Source organism: Lithobates pipiens, unplaced genomic scaffold (assembly GCF_037356315.1).
Source record: "Lithobates pipiens isolate NorthernLeopardFrog02 unplaced genomic scaffold, aLitPip1_a1.2 Scaffold_16, whole genome shotgun sequence".
Classification (NCBI taxonomy): Eukaryota; Metazoa; Chordata; class Amphibia; order Anura; family Ranidae; genus Lithobates; species Lithobates pipiens.
In genome coordinates, this window is record NW_027507748.1 from 347,106,523 (window position 1) to 347,128,964 (window position 22,442).

Here is a 22,442-nt window from a genome sequence, read left to right on the forward strand (position 1 = left end):
CTAAAAGAGGAACAGGGATAGAGAAAACGTATGAGTAGCCGTGTTGCTACTGGAGACGTTTGGCTGTTTTGTGAGCCAAATGCAGAAAGACTTGCCGTGGTTGCAAGATGGTTTAGTTTAGAAAGATAAAAGGTAAGAAAAATGATTATGTGGGGTTGACCGTGCGTACTTCGAGCGATTTGGTGCAGAAGTTGTGAATGAACATGCAATTAGGTTCGAGAAAGGTGAAAGAAAGTATCGTAGAGCTTGTGCTGTGACTAGTAGAACCGGGCTGGATGCGAGCCCTGAAAGAACGGTTGGTGAAAGATTTGGCCCGTTGGGTCGATGATGTGCTAAGACTCGGTGCGGTATTTTTAGAATTGGTTCCGTGTGGATTCGAAACATAACCGCGTCTAGGTGCGAATCCCACGTAACCAGTTGTGAGTCAGTCGATGACAAGGGTTCGGACTGACTAAGTGTAGATGACTGCCCCCCCCCCCCCCCTCTTTTTTTTTTTTAAAATATATTTAAGGGTATTTGACAAAATGCCGAAAATATTCGAATCGTACAGTTTGACGACCCGATTTCGGCAGTCTGGAGTGCGTATGTGATCTGAACGAAAGAGTAGAAGGCCAACTCGAGGCGGGGTGCATGTTTGAAACCGTGTAAGGGTAGCAACTGGTTTCGGTTTACTTAGCGGCAGGCCGTAAAATTTAACATATATGAAGATGCTGTTAGAAAAAGGGGGGGGGGGGGTACTAGCTGAGCAATAATTTCGAAAAAGTAAACATGGTAACGAATCGATACGAATTCAGAGTAAAGGAAGCAAGATGACCCTGCCTGTGACGGAAATGCGTGCCGATTTTAACGAAAGCTGTGAACGAGTACAGAATGAGAACGTACGGGTGAATACGGCAGGTAGAAGACAATATACGTGAAAGATAGCGTGAAAGAGATACTAGCCGGAAGTGCGACAATTTAGCAAAGAAAAACAAGCTAACGATCTGATACCAACTTGAGTAAAGAATAACTAAAATAGTCCTACCTGCGACGACGAGGCGTAGCGGTCGACGAAAGTTTACGAATGGAGACGGGATAGCGATGGTGTTGTACGCACTTACGAAAACGAAGTAAGAAGCAAAGGTCGGCCCGGTGACGTTGTACCGCGCACTGGAATCGACACTGAATGGTGTGCGAGGTCTGGTTATATACCCTCCGGGCTCCTCCCATAATTACGGGCCACCATACTGGCCCTCTTATATATATATACACACACACACACGCAGCGACCGGTTTCGTGAGCGTTCGGGCTGAGATGGCAAGTCAGCCTCTCTCCTTCGTAAGCTTGACGAAGGAGCGCGGCTGACTTGCCATCTCAGCCCGAACGCTCACGAAACCGGTCGCAGCATGCAGGATGTTTAGACTGATCTGATGATTCCCATTCCCTGGATTGTTTTATCCATCATGCTTTTTAACCTTCTAAATGTGAGTTGTTTAACTTTGTGTGATTACAAATTGTTTTTCAATCTACACCCGGAGGCGCCTCTCCCTTTGTATTCTTTTATAGTTCGGGAAACATGGTTTCTGTTTACTTGAGGCTGCCCTGTGAGTACGAACTCCCTGTTATCGCATAGCCATCTCTGGCAGAAATCCTTTATGGACACTATATATTATATGGACTTGGTTTGGACTAATAGTATGTTTATATAGTCTCAGGCTACCTGCACTGTGTGTGTAAAAAATTTCCAGTGATCTGGCTCACTGCGCATGTACATTAGTGTTTATCCACAAACTATATATACAGTATATAGTTAAAAAGGTAACTAAATGACTGATAAAATTACTCTGATTCTGTATAGCCTGCTTTAACATACACAAAGAAAGAAATTGATTTAATTAAACCGAAAACTGGCCAGGAGCTTGAATTGACTACCCAGGGATTACGTTACCAAACAACTTAGATAGGACTTTGCAAAACAATGTTTCACTGATTGTAATCCTTACAATATACCCAGTGAAGTGACTGGCATCAGATGATACACAGAGATAAAACAAATCCTCCTACATATGTTGTACCTGTTTATCTGCAGCCCCATCTTCCCTACAGTCTTCCAAAACACACATTTTACCTAGTTTCTCTCAGCAGAAGATAGGGGGCAGAGATATGAAATCTCACACCCTGTAGAGCTAGAGCACAAAGCTTCTTGAAATATGATAGCTGATTGGAGGGGGGTCATCGGGTGTCAGCTTAAAGTTTTTTCAGTGACTTATGCAGACAGCAGAGGGATCAGAGATCAGAGAGAAACCATACTTAATGCATAGGATTGAGGTAGGTACACACAATAGAGTGATATGTTTTCTTCATTTTTCATGCCGGAGGTATATAACCTCAGAAGAAAAAAGAAGAAGAAAATGTTCTAAATCAAACGCTCTCAATATTACACTACCCCCAGACTCAATATCCCATTTGCCAAAAAAATGTCCCCTTCACATGGGCCCAATAATATATTTAGGAATACAAATTCCCACTAAATTGTCAGACCTCTTCAAATATAACTATGCCCCAATCCTAAAAGAAACATATTAGGACCTTAAATGTTGGAACTCTTTAAGTGTCTCCTGGTTTGATAGAGCATCATTAATCAAGATGACAATTCTGCCTTGTATTTTATACGTCATGCAAACTATTCCCACTCGTGTACCAACACCATTTTATTCCTCATTTCAATGAGCCTGCTCAACTTTCATTTGAAGGGGCAAACCACCCAGAATTAGGTATACAAGCCTTACTCTACCTAAATTCAAAAGAGGAATAGCGTTACTCAACTTACGAAAATACTTTCATGCATCTCCCTTAGCAAGAATAGTGGACTGGACTATACAACAATGCCAGGTAACCTGAGGCCAGGTGACAGATGCACACCGTTGGGGTCAGGAGTGCACCACTAAGGTAGTGGACCCTATGACTGACTGCTGTGGCTGGAAATCGGGGTGGTACAGGGAAACAGGTCCTCTGGAGCACCAATATGGATACCACTGGGAGCTAGAGCATAAGATTCCCCAAGGCGCAGAGTCTAAGAGCCAGCAGTTGTTCACCAGAGCCTCTAGTGGTGAGGATGGACTCTGGTAAAACTGGCTCCAGGTCACGGCCCCCAGGGTCTTCCAGCTCACGCTAGGCTACAGGAGGATAGAGAGGAAACAGCAGCCCAGGACAACAAGGGATAGTTAGGAGATAAACCAAAGATTGGGGCAACTAGCAGACAAGGATTGACAGAGAACACGCCAAATGTTAGGGTAACAAGCAGGCAGGGATACTCAAAGAACAAGCCAAGGTTGGTAACAGAAACAGATGTAGAGCACACTGAAAGCAGCAGACAGGAAACCAAACACACAATATTGCTCGGGCAAGGCAGGCTTGGATAGCACAATGTTAAATAGTGTATCATGTAGAGGCTAGGGTGGAGCCACGCTGAGGGAAGATTACATTCAGGTGTGAGAGTGCAGGCCCAAGGCTGATTCACAGAGCAAAGGTAAGCACACTGACATGGCATGAAGGTTTAACTGGTGATTCATGACCGTACCCCCTTACAAGGCCTCCCCCTCCCCTGCTAGAGACCAGGCTAGGAAGGGAATTCAAATGGAACTTCCTCAGAAGACTCGGGGCAAAGATTTCAGATGCAGGAATCCAAGACCTCAGGACCAAAACCTTTCCAATCCATGAGATATTGAAGAACACCTTTACAGAAGTGAGAATCCAAAATCTGACTAACCTCATACACCTGATCATCCTCGGAGACTGGAGCCAAGGTAGGGAGAGGATGGGAGAACTTATTGATATTGATAAAGCTTTCAGAAGGGATACATTAAAGGAGTTTGAGATCCTGAGGCTTTTAGGGATCTGGAGAAAAAACAGGATTCAGCTTTGAAGTTATATTGTAAGGGCCAATGAATCTTGGGGAAAATTTCAGAGAAGGAACCCGGAGTCTGATGTTTCTGGTGGAAAGCAAGACTTTGTCTTCCGGCTGTAGAGGATGCAGCTTACGCCTGCAACGGTCAGCAAAACCCTTTAATTTGTTGGCAGCTATCTGGAGGGAATCATGAACATCAACCCACATGGAATTGAATGATTCCTGAACGGTAGCCAAAGCTGGAATGTCTGAAGAACAAGTCATAGGAAGAGGAAGCTGAGGATGTCTTACATAAACAGTGACAAAGGGTGTCTTCTGAGAACTAACGTTGACATGATTATTGTGAGAGACCAGAGTAGTCGGGAGACGGGAGTAGTGATGCCCAATCATCGTGATGAGCCGAGACCAAGGTACAGAGAAAGACCTCTAACTCTTGATTAACACTCTCTGACCATTGGATTAAGGATGGTAAGAAGAGGTAAAACCAAGGTAATGTTGAGGGATTTGCAAAAGACTCTCCAAAAGCGAAAAGTAAACTGAACACCCCTGTCCGAAACATGGGAAGGGACTCCATGAAGGTGGAAAATCTCTCAAACAAAAATGAGAACCAAGGTAAGAGCACAGAAAGAAGGAGACGGGATAATGAAGGTGATTTTCCTGGGTCCAATATGCCACCTTCCAGATGTATTAGACCCGCGTTTCTTGGACGGAGAGAGTAGGTGTCCCGAAAATGGCCTTTGCCCCCACTGTAGGAACACAAGCCCAGAGTTCTGTGCCTAACAAGCTCTTCAGGAGGTAACCTAGTCCAGTGCAGCTGCATAGGTTTCACAGCTGGCGAGGGATGCCCCACGCATCAAGGAGAGGGGGGCTCAGGCTGGCTAAGGACCATGGAGTACTGATGCCTTTTCTCCAGCTCCTCTCCTGGAAGCGAATATCGATCTGATTGCAGAGGAAGATGACATCATCCATACCTGAGGGAACGGTTCTTCCTGCCAACTCATCATTCACTCTGTCAGAGAGGCCTTGTAAAAAGGTTTCAACTAAGGCCTCATTATTCCAGCTCCACCAAAGAAGACTGTTGACGGAGACGTAAAAGGGCACTGGCCGTGGAAGAGACGTGGCCTGGTTCCTCGATAATATTCCTGGAAGAGTTTCAGGAAGTTAGACAAGCTGGAGACCACTGGATCATTCCTCTCCCACAGAGGGGCAGCCTAGGCTAAAGGCTTGTTGGTCAGGAGGGAGATAATATAGGCAACTCTTGCTCAGATGAAAAGTTTTAAGGCTGGAGCTCAAAATAGATGGTGCACTGACTAAGGAACCCGTTGCAGGTCGTGGAGTCATCAGAGAAACGAAAAGGAGCTGGTAGATGCAATGTAAGAGGAGTAGGTACAACCGCTGGCTGTGATTGAAGTTGTTGAACCTGGAATCCAAAGGAAGCCTGAAGGTGTTCAAAGCAGGAGGCCAAACCTTGAAGGAATTGCATCACTTAGGTCTGGTTGGGCCGTTGGGGTCAGGAGTGCACCACTAAGGTAGTAGACCCTATGGCTGACTGCTGCGGATGAAACTCTGGGTGGTACAGGAAAGCAGGTTCACTGGAGCACCAACACGGATCCCAATGGGAGCTAGAGCATAAGATTCCCCAGGGCGCACCAGAGCCTCTAGTGGTGAGGATGGACTGCGCTACAACAGGCTCCAGGACGCGGCCCCCAGGGTCTCCCAGCTCATGCTCTTGGTAGGCTACAGGAGGATAGAGAGGAAGCAGCAGCCCAGGACATCAAGGGATAGCCAGGAGATAAGCCAAAGGTAGGGGCAACTAGCAGACAAGGATAGACAAACAACACGCCAAAAGTCTGGGTAACAAGCAGGCAGGGATAGTCACAGAACAAGCCAAGATCGGTAACAGAAACAGATGTAGAGCACAAGGTAAGCAGCAGACAGGAAACCAAACACAATATTGCTCGGGCAAGGCAGGCTTGGACAGCACAGTGTTAAATAGTGTATCCTGTAGAGGCTAGGGTAGAGCCACACTGAGGGAAGATTACTTAACCATGCAGATGTGAGAGTGCAGACTGATTCACAGACCAGAGGTAAGCAGACAGACAAGGCATGTAGGTATTACTGGCGATTCATGACAACCAATCAGTCAAAGACTGGGTAACACTAGAACACGTTCAGTTTTCTCTCCACCTAAGATCACTACCGTGGATATATCCAAACCACCACCCACCCACTATTAAATCTCATCCTCTGATAGGCCCCACACTAGAAGTCTTCTGAGAAATTTTTAAACCCAACAACACAACACCCTAGTTGGGTCTCCTCACCCCATTAAGCGCAAATCCAGACCTCCCCCCAGGACTAGAACAAAACTTTCTTTCAAGAACTTGGCCTCACAAAGATGTTTTGACCCAACGCTTTTTTAAGAGAGGCTCCCTTTTAACTAGGAATTAGCTCAACACTATCATAATCCAAATCAATTTCACAATGGAATTACATGCAAATCAAACATTACTTAACCAGACTTGATACATCTTACGCCTGGATAAGACCTCCTACGATCTTAGAAAACCCCTGCTCAAAAAAAAAAAAAAATCCACAGAGACATCTCATATCAATTCTATACATATCACTCTTTGAGGAAAAAACTGATTTCTCCAGTACATCATGCCAAGCATGGGAACAAGACCTTAATACCAACCTAACAAAAACTAAATGAGAAACCATGTATATGTATACTCATAGAGGATCTCTGCATGTGGCAACCCAAGAATGTGGGTTCAAAATTCTTAAAAGATGGTTCACAACACCAACCCTACTACACAAATTTTCACCCCAGATATGTGATAGATGCTGGAGATGCGAAAAAGAGGAAGGCTCCATGTTACATATCTGGTGGTCATGCCCCATGATCCAGGAATTCTGGAAAATGGTTCATGACAACACTACCTCAGTTACCTCTGAAAATGTTAATGTCTCCCCGACACAATACCTTCTACATCACACCATGATCCATAAGAATCAATACCTCAAGTCCTCATCTATGTTCATGATCAATGCAGCAAGACACTGTATACCTTGCCACTGGTGTTCAACCATTATTCCATCCAAAAAAGAATAGTTTCACAGAATCAACAATATAGAAAAAATACAAGAACTCATTAGCATATCACAGGGAAAAAAAATCTTCAAATTCACCTCAACATGGTATAACTGGATACAATTCAAACTCTCTTCTACCTATCCAAACAAAGGAACTCGCTGCTCCAGGTGAGACAGGAAGCCTAATGATATCACAGGTGCCCACCTTGGCTCGCCTCCGCATACGATCAACACTGAAGAAATGGCTGCTCTCCAAGATCCATCAAAATTTGTTTAATAGAGAACATCCCAAGTGTTACAGACAGTACAAATGGTAGACGCGTTTCACATACTAACAGGTGCGCTTATTCATTACAAAGATAAGTCAGCATTATTCTCCTTATATAAACCTATTCAATGTAGCAACAGGTGATACAGATCATTAAATTGCAGACTAAACAAAAAAAAACAAAAAACAGGAAAACATTTTGTGTACATATAAAGAATGTGCAATATATATATATATATATATATATATATATATATATATATATATATATACATACATACACACACACGTGCATATAGAAGAAACATCCAAATTTAAAAACATTACAACCTATTTATAGCCCAATGATTAAAGATGAATGTATGTTTGCTATACTCCATTAACCTGAATACATTTATATGTAAATACATATACATTTAGCTGAACCCCATAATAAAAACATCAATCAAAAGCATGGGGAAGCTGTCAAGGTATAGATATGGAAAAAGGAGGAGTATAGAATGAGACAAAACTGACCAAAATCATTCAACAGTACACGGTTCAGAACAAAGATATCCACTGATTATACATTCCATATGAGTCACGCACCATGGTTGATCCTAACTGGATAGATGAATTCATGATCGGTCTATAAATTTGTATACATATGGAGCAGTATGGGTGGTAAAAACACGGCCCAAATTTTGGATCAACCCTATATCTTTTGCACTCTATAGGAGAGACTCATATTTCATAAATATATATATGAGTGACCAGCTCTGCTGGGTGTGCATAGTATCATGTGGAACAATATGGGCGGTAAAAACAATTTTAACCCCTTCCCGCCGAGCGTACGCAGATGTGCGTACTCGGCTTCCAGGGGGTATACCGTGATGATGCCCGCACCTGCAGGCATCATCCCGATACTGTTTTTCTGAGCGGGCGATTGGGTTTCCAGCCATAACAACTGATGCGGCTAAAAGCCGCTCGGCTGTTATGTCAGAGGAGCGGGAGGGGATGTCCCCCCCTCCCACCGCTCTTACCGGTGCTCCTGCTCAATCGGGAGCACCGATCTCACATCCGCCGCTTCCAGCGGCTAGGGAGGGACTGGAATGAAGCCGTAAGTGGCGTCATTCCAGTCTCCTAATTGTAAACACGGAAGCGACGTCATGACGTCACTTCCTGTTTACTCGGCTGCCAATGGCGCCGGATTTCAAAAGATATACAGTATTCAGAATCGCCATTTTCAGCGATCTGAATACTTTGAAGTGTAAAGGAGGGATCGGGGGTCCCTCCATAAAGAGTACCTGTCACCACCTATTACTGTCACAAGGGATGTTTACATTCCTTGTGACAGCAATAAAAGTGATACATTTTTTTTTTAAACAATTTATTAAATCTCAAATAAAGTCTAATGGAGGACCTAAAGAGGTTCTCCCATCCAAAGATGCGGGACCTCTCCCACCAACCCATGTAGAGGTTGGCTAATGAGGGTGAAAATTTGGCCCCCATCGCGGCCCCTCATCTCTGGAGGTAGAACTCCCCATCAAATGAAAAATAATTGTGAGATAACAGATCATCTAAAACTTCCACAATAAACTCTCTCTGTTCAATTGGTAAATCTGTGAGTGTTTCAAGGAAGAAGGCTACTTATTGTGTGGGATGAACGAGTATAAACTCACAACATCGCATGTCTAAGCGTATGTTTTCACATGTTTTGCATTGTCTTTTTTACAGTTTCTTATGAACATGTAAAAGTGGTTTTGTAATTTGTTTATAATGTACAGTATATGTAAATATTAAATGAATATTTAAAGTATATGTTAATATTTTACTTTACTTTGAATTTTTCTTAGCCGCAGAAATAGTTCACAGCCCAATAAAATTGAAAATCAGATTTGCCTAAATGAAAAATACTTGAAGATATGCCGTTAAGCCCAGTACAAACATACTGAAAATTGCCTACCCCCCTCCCCCGTCAGAAACCAATAGGGCAGTGGGAGAGATCCCTGCATCAGACATCATTGTATTAATGCCAAGATCTCTGAGGTTTTTTTTCATTCAACCCACAGGTTGATCAAAAAAAATGAATAAATAAATAAAATAACTACCTGTTTATAGCCAGATGTGAACAGAAGACTTGCTGATCTAGATAAAATGGCTACATTTATTTTAACATGGGAATGAAATAAAATGACAAATAAGGAATGGTACTAAATCCCACTAATACTAAATAGATACTCGGAAAGAGAAGGGGGGGGGGGGGGGTAGGAACTGTCTGATACCAAAACAAATATACAAAATGTGAAAATATGTAGTTAAAAGCCTAACATTTTATTGTGGCAACATTAAAAGAACCCCTGGAAAAGCAGGAACAGTATAGCCCCGTACACACGAGAGGACTTATGTCCGACAGACTTCCGAAGGAGTTCCGTCGGAGTTCTGCCGGAGTTCCGACGGAGTTCTGACGGACTTTTCGGCTGAGCGGGCTTGGCCACACACAATCACACTAAACTCCAACGGATTCGAACGTGATGACGTACGACTGGATTCGAATAAGGAAGTTCATAGCCAGTAGCCAATAGCTGCCCTAGCGTCGGTTTTAGTCCGTCGGAATAGCATACACACGAGCAAATTTTTCGAAGGGACCGGGTCCGGCGGAGTTCCTTCGGAAAAATTTGAAGCATGTTCCATATTCTAAAGTCCTTCGGACTTTGGCGAGTCAAAAGTCTGTTGCAGCCCACACACGATCGAATAGTCTGACGGAATCAGTCCGTCGGACTTTGGATGTTGAAAAGTCCGCTCGTGTGTACGGGGCTTATGATACAAAAAATCTCAATGGTAGTGACAGATGCACAAAAAGAAGTTCTAAATATGTATGTCTCCTGGGGGGTGGTGGCACATGTTCCTCCAATAGTCCAAATGAAGCACAAGGTATAGAAAATGGATCCCCAGGGCCCTAAAAGAGTCCTAGTAGAAATGTACCTCTGCGTGTTCTACTCATTACCATTGACATGGAGGCAATGGGGCTAATTTACAAACGCTTTGCGCCATGAGTTTCGGCGCACGCTGATGCGCAATGGGCGTTTTCATATTCACAAAGAATTTGCTCCTGTAACACAGCGCAATCCCCCATTTACTATCAACATCCTAGCGCACGGGAAGCGACGATCGGTGCTCCGTTATAGACCGCATTATTCAACTCAAAAGAAGCTGGAAGTGTGAATATTATGTGGATGATGTGAGGAAGTATAGTTATAACTGTCCAAGTATCAAATATGCCCGAAATAGAATGGAAAAGTAACTTTCTCTGAGCAAGCTTGCTGCGCCTACAAATACACTTGGAACTGCGCGAGGTCAATTTCTGCACTGCGTATGCGCAAGCAGCATTTGCGCACGTTCAAGTGCTTTGGTTCACTGCGCCGGCAAAATCTTAGTAAATGTCAAGCCATGTAGATAAAGTGAACAAAACAGTTGAAATTCAACTGCGCAAATTCCGTGCGATGTGAAAAAACATGTAGATGCATTTGCATAAGTTGAACAGGCGCACCTCTCAACTTGACTTTTTTTGCGCTGGTTCACTTTTATGGTTTTGCACACAGGTCATGTTAGCATTAAGAAAAAAAAAATGCGTGGTGGTCCGCCGAAATTCCATACCAGGCCCTTCAGGTCTGCTCTGGATATTAAGGAGAACCTTGTGCCAAAAAATAAAAAATGGTGTGGGGGACCCCCTCAAAATCCATACCAGACCCTTATCCAAGCACTCAACTTGGCAGGCTGCAGGAAAAGAGGGGGGTGCAGGATGAGAGAGTGCCCCCTTCCCTCTTGAACTGTACCAGGCCACATGCCGTCAACATTGGGAGGGTGCTTTGGGGGTAGCCAAAAGGAGCTCATCCCCACAACCCTGGCCGGTGGTTGTGGGGGTCTGCGGGCAGGGGGCTTATCGGAATTTGGAAGCCCCCTTTAACAAGGGGACCCCCAGATCCTGCCCCCCCCGTGTGAAATGGTAAGGCCCCTACCATTTCACTTAAAAAGTGACAAAAGTGTTAAAAATGACAAGAGACCGTTTTTGACAATTCCTTTCTTAAAGTCTCCTTCTTTCATCTTCCTTCTTCTAGTCTTCTTCCTTCTTCTTTCCTTCATCCTTCGGTTTCTTCCTCCACCTTCTTCTTCCTCCGATCCTCTGCTTCTTACTCCGGTGTTCTCGTCCAGCATCTTCCTCCACTGTGTCTCTTCATCCTCGCTTCATTCTTGGGCCGCTCCATGCAATGGCAGGCTCCCGCTGTGTGACGCATCTCTTCTTCTGACAGTTCTTTTATAACGGAGGGCCCGCCCCCTCTGATGCATGATTCCATTATATAAGTGTCAGAAGAAGAGAAGCGTCACACAGCGGGAGCCTCCTATTTTGTGGTGCGGCCCGAGAATAAAGCGAGAAAGAAGAGACGCCGTGGAGGAATATGCCGGACGAGAACACCGGAGCAGAGGATCGGAGGAAGAAGAAGATGGAGAAAGAAACCGAAGGATGAAGGAAAGAATAAGGAAGAAGACCAGAAGAAAGAAGATGAAAGAAGACTTTAATAAAGGAATTGTCAAAAACGTTCTCTTGTCATTTTTAACACTTTTGTCACTTTTTAAGTGAAATGGTAGGGGTAGTTTTGTAGTCAGAGTAAGACCCCTGAAGTCGGAAGAAGACCCCCGGAGCTGCCTAATAAACTATTTTAAAAACCTGTGCAGTGTGTTTTTTTATTGACACCTTTCCCCCATATCCCATATTTATTCACCTAGAGGGGGAGGCCAGGATCTGGGGGTCCCCTTGTTAAAGGGGGCCTCCAGATTCTGATAAGCCCCCACCTGCAGACCCCCACAACCACCGGCCAGAGTTGTGGGGATGAGGCCCTTGTCCTCATCAACATGGGGACAAGGTGCTTTCGGGGGGGGACCCCAAAGCACCCTCCCAATGTTGAGTGCATGTGGCCTGGTACAGTTCAGGAGGGGGGGCTCTCTCGCCCCCCCTCTTTTCCTGCGGCCTGCCAGGTTGCGTGCTTGGATAAGGGTCTGGTATGGATTTTGAAGGGGACCCCCACATCATATTTTTTTTTCTTTGGCGCGGAGTTCCTTAATATCCATACCAGACCTGAAGGGCCTGGTATGCTCTTGGAGGGGAACCCATGCCGTTTTTTTTTTTTTAAAGTCGCCTGGCCTGGGGGCAATTTAAAGTCGCATTGTAAGTCGCCCCAAGTCGCTTTGTGATTCACACTCAAGCCGTGCCCAAGTTTCCTCCCAAAGTTGCGCTGGAAGTCGTGTTGCCCCTGTGTGAATGGATTGTTAATGATACGGCGTGCGCTATTATCAATGGCATATTATTATCGTGTGCGCCGGCATATTATCTGTTGCACTTATGCCTGCGCCGGTTCATACGCTCGCTTAATAATTTATCTGGCGTACAATTTAAGGTATGAACTAGCGCAGCACATTCATCTTAGTAAATCAGCCCCAATATATTGCTCCATTCCCCATGAAAAAAAGGTTGACGTTGCTAAGAATTTCTTTATACAAAGCACTCTACACTCTACACTATTGGAACTTCTGAGTTTCATTCCACATCATAATGCTTTAATGTTTAATGGTTTCCATTTCCTCCAGGTACAGGGCGTAGCAATGGGGACTTGTCGTGCCCAAAACTATGCCAAAAAAACGATGCCCAAAACTATGCTAATCTCTACCTGTAGGAGTGAGAAGTGTTTTTTGCTTTCTGATTACTTTTCTACCTTTTCAGATCATATATTGATTTGGCTCCTATATACAGTGCATCCGTAAAGTATTTACAACGCTTCCCTTTTTCCACATTTTTTTTATGTTACAAAATTTCTTGAAATCTTTGCAAAATGTATTTTTTTTTTCAAATATAAATGTATTAAATTTTCAAAAATAGGGCAAGGCCCACAGATTACAATAGGAGCCATCAACAGTGGAGGTTGCAGCCTCCTTTATATCATGGTACAGTAAATAATAACGTACATCAGTACAGTCAGTGCTCACATTGGAAGTTGCGCAAGTAACGTTTATCGTCTTCCTGTAACTACACGGTTCTAATATTGTTAAATATATACACATGTGTACCAAAAAACTACAGGCAGCCCATATTCTAAACAATTATAGACAAGTTATAGTAAGTAAAGGGAAAGAAAGAAAAGGAGGAAAGAGATGGAGAGGATGGCGTTTGACTGAATTTGTATTTCTGGCTTAGGTCAGTCTCAATCTCTACTCTTTTATCTAATTTTCATTTTCTCAGGTCTTCTAGAGGGTATTACCCTCTTCCGAGAATATAAGCATGTTCCATAGATCCCAGTTGTTCTTGAAAGTTTCATGTCTGTCTTGTGCTGATAATAGATCCTCCATTTTTTTAATCTCTTCCACCTTCTGCAGCCAAAGTGCTGTGGCCGGTGGGTTTTGATATTTCCAAAGCAAGGGAATGCATGATTTTGCTGCATTTGTTAGATGACATGGATAGACTTTATATAGACTTTGGGAGACATAGTTGATATGTGGAGTAGGAAGAATGCCGGGTCGTTCGGAATCTGGAGTTCTGTAAATTTTTGGGAGATGGTGCGAACTGCAATTCAAAAAGCTGTCAGTCTAGGGTATGTCCAGAATATGTGCAGCATCGTTCCCCTGTCCTCATTGCAACGTCAACACTGTTGGCAGGGAAAATCGCATATAGGCGATTAGGTGTCAAGTAGCACCTTGTCAGGATCTTATAATTGGTCTCTTGCATTTTAGTGCAAAGGGAGGAGTTGAGAGAGAAACCAATCATATTCTGTTTTTGAGATGTAGTGAAAGTACAGTTGAGATCTGATTCCCATTTAGTAATGCAAGGCAGGCAAGGTTGTTGTGGGGGGGGGGGGGGGGGGGATTTAGAAGGGAATACATTTTAGATAGGACATGCGGGAGAGGTTCTGTCTCCCAGCAGTACTCCTCGAATGTGGTCAACGGTCTGATGTAATCTTGGGGATTTTTGATAGTCTGAAGAAAATGTAGTAAATGTGCCACATTCCACAATGTGAGCTGGAAAGGGCCTGCGGTGTCCATCAATTCCGAGATCGTAGGCCATTTGTCTCCTGTCACAAACTGGGAGGTGGTAACACAATCAGTATTAGGAATTGCCTGGATGAGAGGCCTGGAGGGAACCTGAAAACTGATGGGACTTCTAATCCCTCTGCACTCTATCCCCAAACAAAAATAAGAAACAATTTCATGTACTTTAACTTTGCAAAGACACATTCCTAAGTTCAACTGTGATGCATGTCAATGGCCCATTTAGAAATTGTTTAATAGTTGCCTTTCATTATAAAAATTTGTTAGTCCAGTCCTGGAAATCTGCATCTGCTTTAATATTAATTTCCATAAAAAATGGGTTATTGCAGCTAGATGCACCAAATGCATCTAGATGTGCAACTGCTGTGTGTATGTACCCATGGCGCATATCTGGTTCCCGGAAGTGGTGGCCAGCACACAGTAACGACATCACGCCCCTCCAGGAAGTTGCTTGTACTGCTGCTAATTTCTTCCCACCACCATGCCCTGCTCACTGTTCTCTGAGGAAGAGATGGTCTTTATTTGCAAACTAAGATAATTTTTGTATTTATTTTTACATGGAGTGGTGTTTGTGGTAGGTCATGTGTGTATGTCTAAATTATTTGGCCTCAAAACACACACCTACTTCCTGTGTACAGATTCCCTTCCAGGCCAACGTATATTGCTTCCTGCTTCAGTGTGTGTGTGTGTGTGTGTGTGTGTGTGTGTATGTATATGTATATATATATGTATATGTGTATATATATATATATATATATATATATATATAGATAGATATATATATATATATATATATATATATATATATATATATATATATATATATAGGTATATTTATATATAGATAGATATCTATAGATGTAGGTTCTTGTGTCCCCCAGCAGAGAGAATTTGGGTAGATGTCACACTCCCAATTCTGGAGGTATAATAATGGTTTAGCACAGGGGTCTTCAAACCATGGACCTCCGGTTGCTCAGGAACTACAATTACCATCATGCCTAGTCATGCCTGTGATTGAGTTTTACAATGCCTCATGGGATGTGTAGTTCCGCAACAGCTGGAGAGCCGTAGTTTGAAGAGTCCTGATAACTCTAGCATGTCTTGAAAAAAGGTGGTTTTTCATGTGCCTTGTAGAATGCCAAAGAAATATAGTTTGGAAAATACAAGTGGGTCATGGCACATCTACATTCCAAATTTGGCACATAAGATGGCCATGCACTATGCAATCTGATTGGCCAATATCTGTACAACTTGATATTTAGGCAAAATAGGTCATAGGAAAATGCACTTGAACAGTTAATTCAAATGATAGGAAATCAAACAGGCTCTTGCACTAAATCTAATTTATTTAAGATCAAAGCCCGCATTCACACCTATGCAAATTAGATGTGCGTTTCCCCGCATCTAATTCACATAGTAGGAGAATGTGACTGTCTCCCTATGGATTGGCTGCGGAAAAAAAAAAAAAGCAGAAAAAAAGCGTGCGTCTTTGGCTCAGTTTCAGGGCCGAATTCAGTCATAGAATCGTCCCTGATTTGTCCCTGAAACGGGGAACAGGGACGCACAGTGCTCCTGTGCATTCTGCAGCGGGTTATAGTGTGAACCCGGGCTAACTGATTGTAGTGTATGGTCACCTTTAAAGATGAAGATCTGAAAATATTAATTTGTTGGGTTTAGAAACACTTCTCTCTTCTTTGTATTGAAAGATTTGGGTAAAAAAAATAAAAAACAAATTTCAAAGATATATTCGAAGTAATAGGAATGAGATTAGCATCAAAAAGGTTAATTAACTGAGTACACCTACTAATTGCCTAACAAGGCACATCCAACGAGATTAAATTAACCAATTGTATTAGGCGTGCGCTATTGTCAATGAGAAAACCGCAGTTATCCTAGCGACAGTTGCAGTTTACATATGCGGGTATTTATTATCGATATTTGCACTTCAATGTGCACCAGTTCGCTTGTTCGATAAATTACTTTTCCGGCGCAACAATTAATGTATGAACTGGTGCAGTGCCTTCTTCTTAGTAAATCACCCCCAGTGTGTTTTTCTATTAGAGCAGATCTTCCCAGACTGCCAAACTGTTAGAAATTGTATTAAACCTGACCTTGAGGGCCTATTCACACTTGGCCTCTTCAATTTAGTTTGCATGCAGCAGCCATTTTGGGCTGCGGGTGCGTGTGGTCTGTTTTAATGCACCAGACAGCTCCCTTTTTTGTGTGTGAACTTTATGTGAAGTGCACAATGTAACACTTTATTCCCCTTACATCACAGCTGTGGGGTGACATGTAGGGCCATCTAGAGGTGTGATATTATGCAGAATATCAAACATCTCTAAAACGCAGAGAAACACTGCATTCTGGTGTGAACATGACACACAGAAAACTATTGTATTCTGTGTGTCACTGCAGTTACCTGCATTTATGCATGTGGAGAAATGCACAGAGCATGAGCGGGCCCTAAAGTAGTATTAAACACCCAGTGATTTTAAACAAGGGCAGGATCGCGCTCAAACGACCCGATGCTTTTTAACCACTTAATTCCCGGTGTATAGTCAAATGACATCTGCAGATGGGATCTCCCATTCTGGGCGAGCATCATATAAAGTCCTCCACTTCCCGCCGGTATAGGGGAAGCGCCTGCCGCATCACTAAGGAGTCGATGCATGTGCCCGGTGGCTGTGATGTCCGTTGGGCACCTGCAATCGCTCCTGGCAGAGCAGAAACGTGGATTTGTGTGTGTAAACACACACAAATCCACATTCTGTCAAGGGAGAGGAGACAGATCATGTGTTCCTAGTATATAGGAACACCGATCGGCCCCCTCCCCAAGTCAGTCCCATCCCCCAACAGTTAGGACACACAGTGAGGGAACGCATTTGACCCCTTGATCGCCCCCTAGTGTTAACCTCTTCCCTTTCAGTGACATTTATACAGTAATCAGTGACTATTTATAGCACTGATCGCTGTATAAATGTCAATGGTTTCAAAAAAGTGTCAAAAGTGTCCGATCTGTCTGCCGCAATTCCGATAAAAACGCAGATCACCGGCATTACTAGTAAGAAAAAATAATAATAAAAATGCCATAAATCAATAACCTATTTTATAGGCACTATAATTTTTGCACAAACCAATCAATATACGCTTATCGCTCTTGGCGCTCTTTTTTTGTTTATAGTGCAAAAAATAAAAAACACAGAGGTGATCAAATACCACCAAAAGAAAGCTCTATTTGTTTGAAAAAAATATAAAAATGTCCTATGAGTACAGTGTTGCAACACCGCGTAATTGTCATTCAAGTTGCGACAGCACTAAAAGCTGAAAATTGGCCTGGGCAGGAGGGGGGGGGGGGGGGGTGGAGTGCCCAGTATTAAAGTGGTTAAGGTGTATGGCCTTAGCCAGCACTTCTCCAGCAGCCACACTCCCCTGATTTGTTTCGCCCTGCCCACCAGGGCTTAGTCAGGTATATGACTAAGCCCCAGTAGACTTGGCAAAACGCGTCAGTGGGTATGGCTACTGGAGCAGTGCTGGCTGAGGCCATGCACCTCAATGAGCATCGGGTTGGTTGAATGACATCTTGCCCTCATTTCGTTGACACTTCTGGATTGGTGACGCTTGCTCCCATGTTCTGTGCACCAGTAGGGAGTTACTCAAATCTCTAGCTTTGAGCTGTAAGCTTTCCGGTGATTTTTAGTTTAACACATTGAGCCCAAAAAATAAATGCTCCACAGTAAACTCTTTGTTAACATTCTTACTCCAGCTCTTGGACTTCACAACTTTTATTGATAAAACTGAAGGTTTAATATCACTGTCAGGCCCCATTTACATCTGGGCATTTTATAGCTAAAAGCATTAAAAAAAAAGCTTGTTTTTAGGCAGAATTTGGTATTTTTAGCCACATAGACATGAATGAGAATGCCTGTAAACATGATAATCGTTTTTTTGTGTTTTTTCGGGAATTTTAAGCCTGTAAAAACTAACTTCCACTGGCTAATACAAAAATGTCTGAAGCTTGAATACATGAAGCTTGAAGCTTTAATACACATGTAAAAAACTTGAAATACGCTTTTAAATCACTCATATATACACGTTCAAAAACACATAAAAAAAAACAACCCACTGAAAAACGCTCCGCTTAGGTGAGAATGCAACTTAAAGTCTTTGTTGTGATCTTTGAGGATCTTCGAGAATGAATTACTTCACAATAAAAGCAACTAGTGACATAATAAATAACTTTTTTTTAAAGCTCTTACACTGCTTGTAAATATGTGTATCGTTTAAAGTCCACAGGCTGCGCACAAACTTCAGCGAAACAATTTTATTTATGGTTCCAGCTTATAAATGTTTATAACCTGTTTTTTGCTGCAGTCTGTGTCCCTAGAGATTGTTCCAAAGTTATGTTCCTCTTACATCTTTTCTTATGCCGCATACACACGATCGGAATTCCAGCCAGAAAAAAACAGATGAGAGCTTTTCATCGGAATATGCGACCGTGTGTATGCTCCATCGGAATTTAGCTGTCCGAATTTCCGCCAGCCAAAAATTGATAGCATGTGCTCAATTTTCCCGACGGAAAAACTTTCTATCGGTAGTTCCGATCGTGTGTATGCAATTCCGACACGCCAAAAATCACGCATGCTCAGATTCAACTACGAGACAGAAGCTATTGGCTACTGGCTATTGAACTTCCTTTTTCTAGTCACGTTGTACGTGTTGTACGTCACCGCATTATAAATGATGGGAATTTGATGTGACCGTGTGTAGGAAAGACAGCTTGAGCGGAATTCCGTCGCAATTCCGTCGGGAAAACCATCAGAGCTTTTTCCGACGAGAATTCCGATTGTGTGTACACGGAATTAGAATTGTTAAAACTTTGGTCCTGTTTTTCTCGTTGCCTTTTTCCCAGGCAATCCAAAATTAAGAAAAGTTGGCCGTCTTTGGGCTTTTCAAAAAGTGCAATGGGAAGAGCTTGGCTATGTAACAGGCTAATAAGCATTGCCTAGACCAGGGATATGCAATTAGCGGACCTCCAGCTGTTGCAAAACTACAAGTCCCATCATGCCTCTGCCTCTGGGTGTCATGCTTGTGGCTGTCAAGGTTTTGCTATGCATCATGGGACTTGTAGTTCTGCAACAGCTGGAGGTCTGCTAATTGCATATCCCTGGCCTAGACAGTTACATTCATTGCTACAAACTATCTGTGCAAATGTGGCAGAGTATAGACAGAGTTACAAGAGTCTGATGACCCTAACCACTTGCTGCTAAATCATGCACATGTTCGTGATTGACTTCAAGTGATTATACCTGGATGATGCCTGCAGCTGCAGGCATCATCCTGATATTTTATTTTTTCAGGAGGTGATTGGCTTTTACAGAAAAGCCAATCTAGTGGCTAATTTGCTGTTGAATGGCTTTTACAGTCAGCGGGAGGGGTCGGAGCCTCTCTGATCTCTACTAGCGAATCTGGAACGAGGGTAAAGCAACCCCTCCTGCTGCCTGTAAATAGACTGGAAGGTCTCTGATGATATGGTATGGGAAACTGGGAGCAAAGGGTATTGTACTCACTTCCAGTTTCCTCAGATGTATACAGTGCCATTTTAAAATTCTGAAAGCATCTGATTGTGATCAGATGCTTTAATTGGTTTTATCTCTCCGTAAAGAGTACCTGTCACTGCCTATTGCTGTCACAAAGGGATATTTACAGCAATAAAAGTGATCAACATTTTTTTGAAGAAAAAATAAAATAAATAATAATAAAAAATGTTTAAAGGGCCCCATCTCCCTGTGCACAAAGGCGAATGCACACGATGGTCCTGCACGCATACATAGACATCGTTCATATCACACATGTGAAGTATTAGCACGAATGTCAGAGCAATAGTTCTAGCACCAGACCTCCTCTGTAACTCTAAACTGGTATTCTCTAAAGGCTTTTAAAGCTTCACCTATGGAGATTTTTAAATATCAATGTTTGTCGCCATTCCACGAGTGTGCGCAATTTTAAAGAAGCATGACATGTTAAGTGTCTATTTACTTGCTGTGACAGCATCCTTTATATTTTACCAAAAAATGGGTATTATATTGTGTTTGTGTGCATTAAAATTCATTAAAGTGTAACTTTTCCCAAAAATTGTTGTTCCCAAGAAAACGCTGCACAAATACTGTGTGACATAAAAATGTGCAAAACCTAGCATTTTATTCTCTAGGGCATCTGCTAAAAAATATAGAATGTTTGGTGGTTCAAAGTAGTTTTCTATCAAAAAATACTGGTCTTTGCTTGTAACCAAAAAATTGGTAAAGAAGGCTTGGTCTTCAGGTGGTCAGGAGGCCAATTAAGGGAATATATGATGCTAAATATTTTACTTTTAAAGTCAGTACTAAAGAAATCAAAACAACAAATGTATTTTTTTCTATTAAATAATAAATAGTTCAGATTATGCAGTCCTCTATCTAGCCAGGAGGTGGAGCTCTAGTCTGCAAATCACATTTTTAGAAATCTTTATTTTTCAGATGACACTGGGGACGATTTGCTAAAACTGGAGAGTGCAAAATCTGGTGCAGCTGGTAGCCAATCAGCTTCTAACTTCAGCTTGTTAAATTAAGCTTTGACAAAAAAAACATAGAAGCTGACTGATTTCTATGCAGACCTGCACCAGATATTGCACCCTCCAGTTTTAGTACATCAGCCCCTGTGAACCATCAGAGCAGATACCTTATCATGCCTTATCAGAGTCCAACTATACATAGAGTACGCTGGTTTTTCTGTGTCGTCTCTTTAGCCCTCGTTCACACAGGGTGTATTAAAGCATTCATCTGAGGAAGGCCGTGTTTAACCACACAGGGATGCACAGGTGTTTCTTGCATCCCTGTGAAGGCAGTCCAATTGATGTGAACTGGGGTACAGTAGCTGCATGGCTGCAGCTGCTGCTCCCAATCTGACATCCATGTGGGTGCATGTCCTCAAACTCAGTGTGCATTCAGGGACACACGGCTGCACCCACATTCAGGGACACACTGCTGCACCCACATTTAAGGACACACAACTGCACCCACATTTAGGGGCACACGGATGCAACCACATTCAGGGACACACGGCCGCACCCACATTCAGGGACACACGGCCGCACCCACATTCCGGGACACACGGCCGCACCCACATTCAGGGACCTATGGCCGCACCCACATTCAGGGACACACGGCTGCACCCACATTCAGGGACACTCGGCTGCACCCACATACAGGGACACACGGCTGCACCCACATTTAGGGACACGCGGCTGCACCCACATTCAGGGACATGCGGCTGCACCCACATTCGGGGACACACGGCTGTACCCACATTGATGTCATATTGGGAGCAGCAGTCAGATCAATGGGACTGCCTGCGCAGGGATGCACAGAACTCCTCTGCATCCTCATGTGGGTAAACACAGCCCTCCACGGATGTACGCCCCATGTGGATGAGGCCTTAGATAACACATAGTGCTCTGGAATCCTTTGTTAAGCATTAAAGGTTTATTTCTAAAGAAAAGATTATGTAAGTATAGTACAAACATAGAAAACAACAAATTAGAAACATATAAACCAAAACTATACAACTAAAACTGAAACTGACCCCGAACCATTACTGATTCCCTTTAATGATTCGTTCGCTGTGACGTCAGGTACTTACCAATCCAAGTGGGCTGTTTCTTTCCCTTTAATTAGCTCTCTGATCTCTTCCCTACATTTGTCCTGATATTCAGGGTGACGAGCCAAGTTATACAGGATCCAGGACAGCCCACTGGCTGTGGTATCATGTCCTAATTAGATAGGTAAAACACAATGAATAGGAAGTTATTGTTTACGTAGATTGTGATAATGCAAAGTATTTTTAAGAAAGCCACATACCTAATTGTTATAAGGTCTGAATTTTGTAAATATTTGAATATAGTTCTGTTATTTAAAAAGCCAAAGTCGAAGGGGATTGTATTTGCTGGTTAATAAATTATGAGGACATTGCTAGTCAAGCAAATAAACAAAGGAGACCAGAAGAAATCATGTTCCGCTATTAACGGCAACTCCCACAATGTTGGATTTTTTCATTTTTATTTTTTAGAACAAACATGTCAT

The 22,442-nt window shown here is 42.9% G+C and overlaps 1 protein-coding gene across 4 annotated transcripts in view; it reads right to left on the reverse strand.

The window, feature by feature from the left end:
* Positions 1–22,442, reverse strand: part of LOC143982822 (ultra-long-chain fatty acid omega-hydroxylase-like) — a 103,048-nt gene that overhangs the window by 24,183 nt on the left and 56,423 nt on the right. For all 4 annotated transcript variants that reach the window (XM_077481844.1, XM_077481843.1, XM_077481846.1 and 1 more), the window contains one exon: positions 22,003–22,132. In XM_077481844.1, the coding sequence (XP_077337970.1) occupies positions 22,003–22,132 (130 nt within the window). The remainder of the gene's footprint in view (positions 1–22,002; positions 22,133–22,442) is intronic.